Below are 13,190 nucleotides of genomic sequence, written 5' to 3'. Positions count from 1 at the left end.
TATTAGATCCTGTGGATTCAGCAATTAAAAAAATAATCATGAAACTATGTGGTATACTTTATTTATTTTTATTTCTGACATATGTATACAGAATGCAAAATGAGTAAATAGCTGAACAAAACCTTAATGGGAATCTGTCAGCGCCCAGCTCCTACATGAGGTGCTGACAGTGTGCCGTAGCTGGCAGTTCCCTCGTGACCATGGTGCATTTTGGTAATTTGTCTGTGCAGTGAATTATGCACAATCCTACTGTAATAAAGTGTCAAAGCATTGTCTTTGTCACACTCTGGCACACCTCACCACTCCTTCCTCCTCCCTCTTAGGCCCCGTTCCCACTGAGGAATTCCGCTACCTTTCCTCAGTGGGAACGGGGCCTTATTCATGAATAATCAATGCTGCCCAGACTCCTGCTCTCTCAGCTGTCAGCCAGTGTCTTTGATTGCAGATCAGTCCTCTGTAGGCATTTTATGTCTAAAAAAAATCTCTCAGCCACAGTTGAATATCTGAACCGAATGTATTGGAGTTGTGGTCTAGGGGTACTCACCGGTCTAGAGAACAACAGCAGTTCAACTATAGCTGGGAGTTTCTTTCAGACATAAACTGCCCACAGGGGACTGATCTGCAATCAGACACACTGGCTGACAGCTGAGCGAACTAGGGGACTGCCTGCTACAGCACATTGTCAGCACCTCAGGTAGGGCCTGGGAGCTGACAGATTCCTTTTAACTGTATTAGGTGCACTATGGACTATCAGGTTTGTTAAGCAATATAATGTCTCAGTTTATTTACGTTGTTTGTTATTTTTCCCAACAACACAGTAAACCTGAGATAACATCAGGATCCATGATACTCATAATGATAATGAGCGGATTGAGTATTCCACTAAGTTATAATGGTTTATATAATTTAATATCTTGTAATCTAATATTATCTTCCTAGTACTATAATTGCATTCACTCCTTAATACTCTCACATGGCTATTAATGAAATATTTCAGAAATTTCGAGACTGCGTTTAAGTAATAACTTCATGAAATATGATGGTAGGTATCCAGGAAACAGCAGTGTCACATGGACTAAATGTTTCCAAAGATAAGATCCATTCTGGTGACAGTAATGTAAAAATAACTATATGAACAGAAAATACACCTAAAGAAAAGCCATTCAAAAACACTCTATACAAAGTTTTTCCCTTAAGCAATTCTTGCTTTTTGATACAGCAACATTCTGGTGGGCCTTTGTTTTCAGCTATCTCTGCTTCACTATTGAAACACATACATTTCTGCCATAATTCTATAAATAAATAAAGCATAACACGTAAGTAATGCTGGTTGTTTATACAAAAACGACGCCATTCTTGTCCATTAGCCGTGACTTCTATTCCAGGTACAGCAATAATAAGGTCTGGTATTCATACAGCTGGGCTGGTTCTGGACATAACATAAGAGACTATACTCATGGGCACAGAGGAGGTCACAGTAACATTATTATCCCTTGTTCATCTACATATATGTGCAAAGATTTGTTCACAGTCAGTTAATGTATTCCAAGCTCTATAGCTGGTTATGATAAAAAAGAACTATACATATACAATGTATACAATGTGACTGTTAATAAATATAGGATTTCCTTCTAAATGGCTTCGATTAATGGCTATTTCATGCTAAAGTATTATGCATTATTTTTAATGTATTGGGACTATTGCTGAGTTAATCTCATTGGACTTTTCTCTAGGAATTGATGTGCTTGCAGTTGGCGGGTCATTATGCTGCTGCACCTGTGTAGTGTTAAGGTCAGTGTGTTTTTATGATTATAAATCCCATCCATGCCATTCCATTATAAATCCACAAATCATTCATAATGGAATGTCCCATAGCCCAACTGGCCTTATGTACTGATCAATTCAACAACACCATCCCATTTCTAAACAAGTAATCCATTTTTATTGCATGACTCTCCAAGAGCAAATGTAACTATCCTTTGGTAAAAAAAAAAAAACAGGATAAGAAGGTATAGCAACATAAAAACATTTCTATAAAAGAAGTCTTCAAATATAACTTAAAGGGAACCTTTTAGCAGCTTTTTCACAGCTTTGATGTAGGTCATTTAATACCCATTCTAAGCATGACTATGATATGTGTACCGTAGCATGTTGTACTGTAGCATGTTGTGGTCTATGTAAATATCTATAATATTAAACTAAAAATGTCTTTATGTCCCAGTTACCCAAAACAAATGTATGCGAGGTCCCACATTGTAGTAATCTTAAAGGGGTTGTCCAGCAAAAATCTTTTTCTTTCAAATCAACTGATATCAGAAAGTTATATAGATTTGTAATTTACTTCTATTAAAAAATCTCAAGTCTTCCCATGCTTATCAGCTGTTGTGTGTCATGCAGGAAATGTTTTATTTTCAGTCTGACAGTGCTCTCTGCTGACATGTCTGGCCGAGACAGGAGTTCTGCCTTGGTTATATATGAATCCCCATAGAAAACCTCTCCTGCTCTGGACAGTTCCTATCTCGGCCAGAGATGTCAGCAGAGAGTACTGTGTCAGACTGAAAATAAAACATTTTCTGCATGACATACAGCAGTTAATGAGTATGGGAAGACTTGAGATATTTTTATAGAAGTAAATTACAAATCTATATAACTTTCTGACACCAGTTGATTTGAAAGAAAAAGATTTTCGCTGGACAATCCCTTTAACCTCTTAAGGACATATGTCCTCATTAGCACTTCAAAGCCGGGCCGCGCGGCGACCCCGATTTGAAGCGCCGCGGTCCCGGGTGCCGCGTGTAGCCCGGGACCGCCGCTATTAGCGGGCACGGTCTGATCGCCGTGCCCGCTAATTAGCTAACCGGAGGCAGCTGTCAAAGTTGACAGCTGCCTCTGATTACCGGAGGCAACCGTTCCCTGGTGTCTAGTGGGGGAGATCGCTCCTCTGGGACGTTGTCCCGGAGGAGCGGTCTCCGTTACTGATGCTGGCCGGGGACTCGTCCAAGATGGCGCCGTCCCCGGCTCGGCACTCGTTTACTTCCGGCTGCAGCAGCCGGAAGTAAACGAGTGCCTATCTCATTGATCTCTGCAGCATATCTATGCTGCAGAGATCTCAATGAGAGATCAAGGTATATATACTAGAAGTCCCCTAGGGGGCTTCTAGTATATGTGTAAAAAAAAAAAAAAAAAAAGTGTTGTTTATAGTAAAAAGCCCCCTCCCCTAATAAAAGTCTGAATCACCCCCCCTTTTCCCAGGTTTTAAATAAAAGTAAAAAATAAATAAATAAACATGTTTGGTATCGCCGCGTGCGTAATCGCCCGAACTATTAATTAATCACATTCCTGATCTCGCACGGTAAACGGCGTCAGCGCAAAGAAATCCCAAAATGCAAAATTGCTCATTTTTGGTCGCATCAAATCCAGAAAAACTTTAATAAAAAGCGATCAAAAAGTCGCATATGCGCAATCAAGGTACCAATAGAAAGAACACATCATGGCGCAAAAATGACACCTGACACAGCCCCATAGACCCAAGAATAAAAGCGTTATAAGCCTGGGAATGGAGCGGTTTTAAGGAACGTATATTTGTTAACAATGGTTTGAATTTTTTATAGGCCATCAGATACAATATAAGTTATACATGTTATATATCGTTTTAATCGTAACGACTTGTGGAACATGCATAACAAGTCAGTTTTACCCCCAGGGCGAATGGTGTAAAAACACAGTTTCCCCAAATAAAAGAAATGCGTTTTTTTTTTTTCAATTTCACCACACTTTGAATTTTTTTCTGGTTTCGTAGTGTACCAAATGCAAAAATTCAGCCTGTCATTGCAATGTACAATTAGTGATGCAAAAAAATAAGGGCTCATATGGGTTTCTAGGTGGAAAAATGCAAGTGCTATGGCCTTTTAAACACAAGGAGGAAAAAACGAAAACGCAAAAACGAAAATGGGCCCTGTCCTTAAGGGGTTAAGGGTTCATCTTTTCAGCCTCCCTGTTATCCCCATACGAACAACCAAAGCGTTGTGCTCCCCATGTTATCTTATATAGCATCCTGTAACATGAGTATAGTACCTTTTATAGAGAAGACAGTGAGGTGAAAGCAAACATCTGGTCCCATTCGGTAGCTTGTCTCAATGCTTGCCTAGTTCCAGGCTTGGTTTGTCTCCTGGTGCTGGAATTCTTGTATTCTAACAGCATGGTGTTAAAGAGTTGGGGCCTAGATCATCCATTCCCTAGGCTTGCAGCGCCTTTTTCCCGCCTTTGTTCTTTGTCAACATGCCACTGGGCTGGATATTTATAATCAGCAGGCCTAGGGCACAGATGCTCTAGGTCCCAACTCTTTAAACTGCGGCGCCAGAATAAGAGTGGGTTCACACATACCATATCCGCAGCAGATTTCACACTGTTTGCAGCTAAATCCAATGCGGATACAATCCCTGTAATTTTCAATAAGAGTACATACTCACGGCGGGATTGTCATTCCACTGAGTATGTAAATGCCGTCCCCCTTAATGTCCTGCCCCTGCAATCTGTCACAGATTTTACTTGTGCAAATCTGCAGGTAATATCTCCAGCTTTAGGCTATGTTCACACTTGGTTTAACAGCGCCCTCTGCATAGCAATGGACGCTGTCAAACATCAGGTACATAGTCAGGTACATTATTTTAATGTGTTCACACATAACGCTGTGTGAACACAGTGAGCGGCATTGCATTGACTTCAATGCAATGCTGCCCCTGCAGTGAAGAACGGACGCTGGTTCCATTGCAGTCAGAGTCCGTTCTTTACCTAAAAAGAACAATGTGTGAACTTAAGGCCCTATTACACCAACAGATCTGACGACAGATTATCTGCCAAAGATTTGAAGCCAAACCCAGGAACAGACTATAGTCAGAGAACAGGTCATAAAGAAAAGACTGGATTTCTCCTCTTTTCAAATCCACTCCTGGGTTTGGCTTCAAATCTTTGGCAGATAATCTGTCGTCAGATCTGTTGGTGTAATAGGGCCTTTAGCCTTATCCTGCCATATAAAAGTAGGTATCGGCCTAAACACATATTGTAAAAGATTACAATGATACTTAGGAATCTGTTTCTGTGTTTTACTGTAAAACTCCTTGATCTAATGGCACCTACTTTAGATAACACGTGGGAAAAACTGCATGAGGCTAGAAACACACACAGCAGTTTTTTTAAAAAAAATTGCATCTGCAGTTTTAGTGCCAAAACCAGAAGTCGATTCAATTAGGATGGAAAATATAAAAGGAGGACTTGTAGTTCTCTTTTCTGTTGGATTCTCTTCTGGTTTTCACTCAAAAAAATGTAGTGCAGCTTTCCAAAAAAAAAAAAAAGCCATGTTGGTTTCCAGCCTAATGCCTTATGCTTAGTGTAAGGCATGAGAAGCAGATGCATAGTGCAGGGATTCTCTGGTGCACGATTATACATTAGAGAGAAACCTCTGGACCATCACCACCTGTTAAATTTTTTATCACACATAGAATTTATTACACGACGAAAGATATTGTACGTTGGAATAGAGGGGGGAACACGGAATGCTCTCGGTGTGATATGGAGGGCACGGATTTGGAACACCACTGTTGGAGTTGTAGAAAGTTAAGGAATTTTGGAAGGGGGTATTTAGTAGTATTAAAACTATTTTTGATGTGAATATTGAGGAAGATTATGCATGTGCACTGCTGGGTTATATAGAAATTCAGGGAGATAATGTATTAAAGGGAGTGGTATATAAAATTCTGTTTGCTGCACGAATGATGATTGTTAAAAAGTGGATATCACCAGAACCCCCAAGTTTGAAAGAATGGAGGGATCTAGTAAACAACATTTTGAGATACGAAGTCTGGCATAATAAGGGTAAAAAGAGTGGGCCAAAAGTAACAGAGCTTGTAAAGAAATGGAACAGATACTGGAGAACTCATTGCCCCTAAGATATGGAAAAGTGAACTGGGTGTTGTTGTTTTTTTTTTTCTTCTTCTTCGTTTCCTCTTCCTCTGGCGATGTGTGTGTGTGGGGGGGGGGAGTTAGAGGGAAGGTATGGGTTGGTGAGGTAAAAAAACAAAAGGAATGCTGTGTAACCGGAGGGGATGTCCCCTGGATGCCCGAGGACTAAAAGGAAGGAGGGGTTAAAGGGTATAGTGAGTGGGTGGTCTCGCTGTCTCCCCTGGTGGTTGTGCCTAGGTCGGTGGGGTTTAAATGTGGATGGAAGTGTAAAAGCAAGAATGATTAGAATTTGTTGACTACTTAAAGGTCCCCTAGCTAGGGGTTGCACAGCTGGCATCAAAACCCAAGTAAGAAGCCACTCCTGGGGGGTGAATGGGACTGGATCCCACAGTGGCAAGTCCGGAAAATCATGGGCGCCAATTGTAAGGGGAGACCAGTAGAAGGAGCAAGTCCTGCATAATAAATGGGGAGTTGGCTCCTGGGATGATTGTGTTGAGTGTTCGGGGGGAGCCTGTCTTCTTGAGAAGGGGATGGGTCTTCTCGGGCGAACGGAGAAGTGTACAAGGAAGGATGTGTTCCCGGGAGTAGGAGATGTAGCTGGAAGTGGTGTAGTCAATGGAGGTTAAAAAAAAAAAATTGAGGTGTTAGAAGAAGGTTGTTGGATGGAGAGGTTGTAGAGCTGGTCTGGGCTGACCCTAGGGGAAGACGGCGAGAATAGGATACAAGTAAGGGGTGGAGGGGTAGTATCATAGAGGGTACAGATAGTGGTAGATAAAAAGGCAACTCTAGGGGGCATCCCCTGGCGGGATATTATGCGGAATGGAATGGAAGTATAAAGATAAAGCAAGACTTCTACATTGGATGAGTCCTCACCATTTAAGGAGTTAAGGGAGGGATAAGGGGGGGATAAAGGGATGGGTAAGGGAAAAAAAAGGAATAATAATGCATATTATGTGTGATGAGATTGTATAATGTTTTGTATGGAAATAAAGAATATTATAATAAAAAAATAAAATAAAAAAAAAAGCCACAAGGCCTAAAGTATATTATAATATTGTGCTTGTAATTTGAATTGTTTTTGAGGAAAAATGTCAGCTGTCCAAAAAGACGGGGAAAATATTGCCAATAAAAGACATTGTGTTCCATAGCCTAAAAAAAAAGTAAAAAAAAAAAAAAAAAAGTATTAAAAAAAAGATAACTACTTTAGATGTGGCTGCTGCTGTCATGTTGTTGCCTGGAGAAAAAGACAAAAACAAAACTTTTCCCCCTTTGGTTGAACCCACATGGATCAGAACTGATATAAACTTTACCTGCAGATTTGCAGCAGCATTTTCCTTATGTTGTAGATTTAGGCCATGTTCATACGGCCGGTGTTTGTAAAGATCATCCCGGCTGGTACTGCATTACCTGCCGGATGATCTTCCTTTGTACTGATATGGGATGTGGGTGCATCTGCGTGAGCCGGCATCCCAATTCACCATAGTCAACAATGGAGCGTGCAGCCGGAGTCACCCGCTCCATTGTGTGACTTGTCAGGCTTGTGCGGCCGCTATTCAATGAATTGCAGCCGCACGAAACTGAGATGACATTTTTTCGTGAGGCCGATAGGAATCCCGCCGGAGTGAATACTATGGGGGGAGGGGATTTATGAAGACCAGCATACAAGTACGCCAGTGTTATATTAGGCCCCGCCCCCTTTCCTCCGGAAGGATTCACTAAGAGGTGCGCGCCTCTTAGTGAATCTGGCTGGCCGGGCGCCAGAATCTGCGCCTGGCATACTAAATTTCAGGTTGGGGGTCTCTTTCTGTGCTGCACATGTAAAGAATGCAACACATGATTGCATTTATTATTAGGCCATGTTCACATGTTGTATAAGACCGGCCGTTCCGTGACCCATCCGGCTCACGGAACGGCTGGTGTCATGAAAAGATTATCTTTAGCGCAGCTGATTTTGGATGCATCCGAATTCCCCACTGCACACAATGGAGTGTGCATCCGAAGCCGCACGCTCCATTGTGTGAACTGACAGGGTTTTCTGTGGCCGCTATTCATTGAATAGTGGCCACAGAAAACTGACATGTCAGTTTCTCGCGGCGCAGCTAGGGATCCCGGCCAAATTGTATACCATGTGTATACACTCCAGCTGGCATTCCCTCAGCCTTCAGCACATTGCAACAACGGCTGTGATTACTGCGGAACTTATGTTGTGTGAACAATGCCTGAAAGAGATTGTGTGGCGTCAGAAACAATGGTGAACTTTGTTCCAAAGCACCTGTACCACTCTTGTCCATAGACTGCATTTGGTTTTGCAGTGCAACCCCATTGAACGAGAAACAAAGCAAACCCTAAGGCTAGGGAAACACAGTAATTCCTGGTTGTGTGATCAGGAACCACCATGTCATGCTATTTGGTAGTCCACCTTTCATTTAAGTGAATGGGCACATTGTCACTCACAAGTTGCCGAAACTTGATTGAGTTGCACAACCCGGCTATGTCTATGTCAAGGCAAAATTCATCCATTGTTCTTAAAAATAAATGCTTAAGGCCTCATTCACACATCAGTGTCAGTTTTTCCTGTCAGGAAATCCTGATCAGGAGACCTTAAAAGGCTTCAGGAAACCGTCAGAAAAGCATCAGGATTTCCTGACAGTAATCAGTTTTTATGTTCAGGAAACCATCAGTAGTGTCTTCAGGATTTCCGGAAGCGCATGAGGAAAACATTCAGATTTCCTGATGTGCATCAGGAAAGTATCATGAAAGAGAGTCAGTTTTTTGACATTTCTTTGTGTCAGTAATGTGTCAGTTGTTTGACATTTTTGTGCTGACTTTTCCTGTTTTACATCTGGTTTTATCAAATCTGGCCATTATTTCTCGATAACAGCCACAAATAATAAACATGCTCATTATTTGAATTGCTGTTGGAATTAAAACTTAAAAAAATTGCATACATGGACAGCATACTTTTCCGTAGACCTTCATATCACACATTAACAAAGGGAATCTTACAGCATCTAGGCCCTATCCGAGGTGCTGACAGTGTGCTGTAGTTGGCAGCTCCTAATGAGGATGTTACCTTTTGATGATCTGTCTGTGGAGTGGATTATGCACAATCTTAGGTCTCCAACTGTAGTGAAGAGTCAAAGAGGAGTTATGGCTCAGCATTTGTGCCACACTGTGGCATGACTCACCCCTCCTCACTGCTCCCTCCTGCTGTTAGCCAGTGTCTGCCTACAGAAGAATGATCTGCAATCAAATATTGTTGGATCTCCATGCCTTACTTTGTCTAGAGACCAATAATAGTTAAACCTAATTTGAACCTGACTGGGAATTCTTTACACTTTTAAAAATGATACGATGATGTCTACACAGAAGTTTTGGAAGGAACATGCACTTTGTAAAGTTAGTGAGTTTTTTTGTGAATGGTGTCCTTAAGGGATCCAGACATGTTTTTGAGAAAAATCATGAGATGATAAAAAAAAAAAAAAAAAAAAAGAATTACTATATCTCATTTCTATCAGGGGAAGCGAACAGGTGATTTACCCCTGGACCATGGCTCCAACACCATCAGAATAGAGGTTTAACTATATTAGGTTGCAGATCATTCGTCTGTAAACAGACACTGGCTGACTTGCCCATGAGCAGAAAGCCAGGCAGCATCGATTATTCATGAAGAAGAGAATGTAGGAAGGAGGGGTGAGGTGTATCAGTGTGCGGCACAAATGCTGAGCCACTATTCCTCTTTGATTCTTCCTTAGTAGGAGACCCACAGACAAATTATTAAAAGATAACATGCTCACATGCTCAGGTAGGACCCAGGTGCTGACAGATTCTGGTTAAATAAAAGAAAACTGTATACCCATTTTTATGGCAGCTTTTTGGTTAAAAAAAAGTCTTTGGGGGACTTTTATTAAGTCCGGCGTTTTTTACCCCGGACTTATAAATGTCCCCGCATCTCCGGCGCTACGGGGATTTATGTAGAAGCGGACTGCCTCTACATAAAGGTTTTCGGCGTATCTTTTGGCGGAACGGATGGTGAATCGCGCGGACTTTGAGTCCGCGCCCTCCGTTCCGCCCCCTTCACACCCCCTCCCTGCCCCCCGGTGTACTCGGCGGAAAGTGCCAATTTGCAAATATTTTATTCGCAAATCGTCCATTTGCGAATAAAATAATGCGCAAATCGGCACTTTCCGCCGAAAATCATCCGTACGCCGGATGATACATGTCCCCCTTTGTTTTCTGTGTGTGCACAAAGCCCAAAAGTTTTTAAAATGATACTTTAATTTCTAATCTTTTACAACCCCTTTATAGGGGTTATCCAGTTAACGTGTGATTTACAGTTAAGCTCCATTTACTTCAATGGAAGTTTCAAAACCCCACCCATACTGGAAACAAGAGTGGTGCAAAAGTGGCCATTTTTTTGTAGCGCTGGATAAGCTCTTTAACTTCTTAATCCCTTAACCACAGAGGCAATTTTTAGTCTTTGCACCTTTGTTTTTTCCTCCTCATATTTAAAAGCCTATAGCGCTTTAATTTTCCTCCTGTCGACACATATGAGCTCTTATTGTTTGCGACACCAATTGTACTTTGCAATGACAAACTTAATTTTTCTATAAAATATACTATTTGAGGCGTCAGTTTTTGCACCATGATCTGTACTTTTTATCGGCATTGTTCATATATGCGACCTTTTGATCACTTTAAATTTTTTCTGTATGCAATGTGACCAACAATCTGCAATTTAGCATTTGCCGTTTTCTTGCACTTACGCTATTTACTGTGCAAGATCAGGAATATGTTCATTTATTAGTTTTGGCGATTTTGGATGCGGTGATAGAAAATATTTATTTTTTATTTGTTTATATTGTTTTATTTATAAAATAAAAAAGAGGAGTAATTTAAACTTTTATTATGGGATGGGATTTTTTTTTACACTAATTTGTAGTCCCCCCAGGGGACTCCTATGAGCAATGCACTGATTGCTCAGCGTGATCAATGCAGTTCATGAGCTGCTGAAGGCACATTGTGGGATGCCAATCTGCCACTAGACCACTGATGCCTTCTTAACATCATTTAAATGGGTAATTAGCTGGCGCAGTCCCCTGTTGCTGATAGCAGCCAGGAACGGCATAATACAGGGCTCTTTCTACCCCATTAGAGATGTCATGATGTACTGTATGGTTACTTTATGGGTCCCTACATGTACATGTACATGATTGTGCTGTTAAGGAGGTATCAGAAGGGATTGAAACCACTTTACCCACTAACAGCAGCATTTAAATGGCCTTATTGCATGCTATTGGTGGTGTAGTGGTTTTGATTGGCTACATGCAAATCCGTTGTCGTAGCTGTCTGAGGCCTTTGCTATCTATGGAAAGCTGTACAAATAAAGTATCTAATGAATCAATGCAATACATGTAGTGTCCCAGCACAGGTGTGCCACTAAGTTTTGATTGCACCTGGGTAAAGTAACTCGTTCCATGTTCTCACAGTGGGATATGGTTAAAGTGTATTCAGCATTTTCCCCACTAGGTGTCACTACTATGTTTTCTGTATGCCTTAAGTTGTGTACAGCTGAAGTAATGCACTGGGTTAATTATTTGTCACATGTTGTTCTTGTGTCCAATCACAGGTGCAAGCTTGTTTCCATCCTTTTTCTACCTATCCTCTTCCTTCTCTCTTTGCACTACACAGCCCCACCAATCACAAGGAGGTTTAGTTTCCCCTATAAAAGAAGGTTAGTTTCTGGTGGGAGGCTCTTTTGTCAGGAGTGAGAGAGAGCAACACAGAGACAGTTCCTACTAAAGTGAAGTCAGGGCCTGGCTCCTGCCAGGACCCTTGTAAGGGACTAAAGAGATTCAAACAGATTTCTTTTTTTTTTTTTAATTTAAAGTTTTTTATTTTCAAAGACAAGAAAAGAGAGTATACAATACAAATGGGAACTCGGGACGGCAAGTCCCTCTGGGGGGAAGGGGTAAATACAAGGAATGATGTAAATGCACAGAATGCAATCGTAATCGTGAACTGTAACAAAGAACAGTAGGAATGTCAACATCCGTAACATGACCAGAAAAAACGGGATCAGTATTCCGGTCGATCTCAGCATAAGTCATTACAAAAACAATGTACTATCATATGCAAGCTGTACTGCAGAGATAGGAGAGACAGAAGCAAGAAGACGACAAATAAAACACACCGGACAGGAGAGGACAAGACAACAAGAGGATCATAAAAGAGAGGCTGTCCCTGGCGGCAAAAGAGGGGGGGGCACCCTTCGGGCAACTAGGGACAGAAGGACGGTTTCAGGCCGTGGCGGTTCTATAAGAATCAGAATCCAGGAACAGGAGCCATTGGCCCCAAGTGGCCGTGTACCTCTTCACTGCTGCCGGGGTAACAGCAATAAGGTCCTCCATGTGATGTGTCTGGGCTATTTCCCCAAACCATTCGTCAATAGTCGGAGGGTCGACGGATTTCCATTTCCGAGGGAGGACTGACTTGGCAGCTTGGAGCAGATGGCGTGCCAGAGATTTTTTGAAGCACGACTGGGCTGTGGGGAACATGAAAAGCAGTGTCGCTTCAGGGGTATTAGGGATAGTGATGCCGGTAATTTCCTTAATGAGGCGCAAGACCGTGGGCCAAAATGACCGCAATTTGGGGCATCCCCACCAAATGTGTGTCATGGTGCCTCCCACGCCCCCACAACGCCAACAAATGTCAGGGACCAAGGGGTACCAGCAATGAAGGGCAGCTGGAACCCGGTACCAACGGGACAAAATCTTATAACTGGTCTCCTGTGTCTTACATGCCATAGTAGCTTTGTGAGATAGATAAAAAGCCTTTGACCATTGTTGAGGCGTAAAAGTTTTTCCCAACTCTGTCTCCCATGCCGAGCAGAAGGAGGGCAGATGGTCCAGTCTAGAGGAGAGCAACAGTTGATAAGAGAGAGAGATGGCATGTGGGGGAAAGGAAGGCGCCACACACAACTTTTCAAAGTCCGACAACGTATTATGGAGAGCGTGAGTACGTGAGGTGGTCGTGTAGAAATGCTGCAGTTGAATATACTCAAACAGGTGTCTGAACAAGGGGGGTGCGGAGGGGAGAATGTCGGATAAGGGTAACAGTGCTCCCCGTTTGACCACGTGATAAAAGCGGAGAGGGGTGTCCCTAGGCTTGCCTTAGAAGGTCCGGGACATACCTGGTTGAAAGTCAGGGTTATCTGTGACGGGGGTCATAGG

General features: G+C 42.2%; 1 protein-coding gene across 1 annotated transcript in view; it reads left to right on the top strand.

Moving 5' to 3' along the window:
• Positions 1–1,731: 1,731 nt before the first annotated feature.
• The window catches only part of LOC138775248 (E3 ubiquitin-protein ligase HECW1-like), a 33,424-nt gene continuing 21,965 nt past the window's right edge, over positions 1,732–13,190 (top strand). Inside the window, exon 1 of the mRNA XM_069955862.1 lies at positions 1,732–1,791. Coding sequence (XP_069811963.1) covers positions 1,765–1,791 — 27 coding nt within the window. The 5' untranslated portion in view covers positions 1,732–1,764. The remainder of the gene's footprint in view (positions 1,792–13,190) is intronic.

The sequence above is a fragment of the Dendropsophus ebraccatus genome, unplaced genomic scaffold, assembly GCF_027789765.1.
Source record: "Dendropsophus ebraccatus isolate aDenEbr1 unplaced genomic scaffold, aDenEbr1.pat pat_scaffold_1428_ctg1, whole genome shotgun sequence".
NCBI classification, from domain to species: domain Eukaryota; kingdom Metazoa; phylum Chordata; class Amphibia; order Anura; family Hylidae; genus Dendropsophus; species Dendropsophus ebraccatus.
This window is presented reverse-complemented; position numbering and strand designations above follow the sequence as displayed.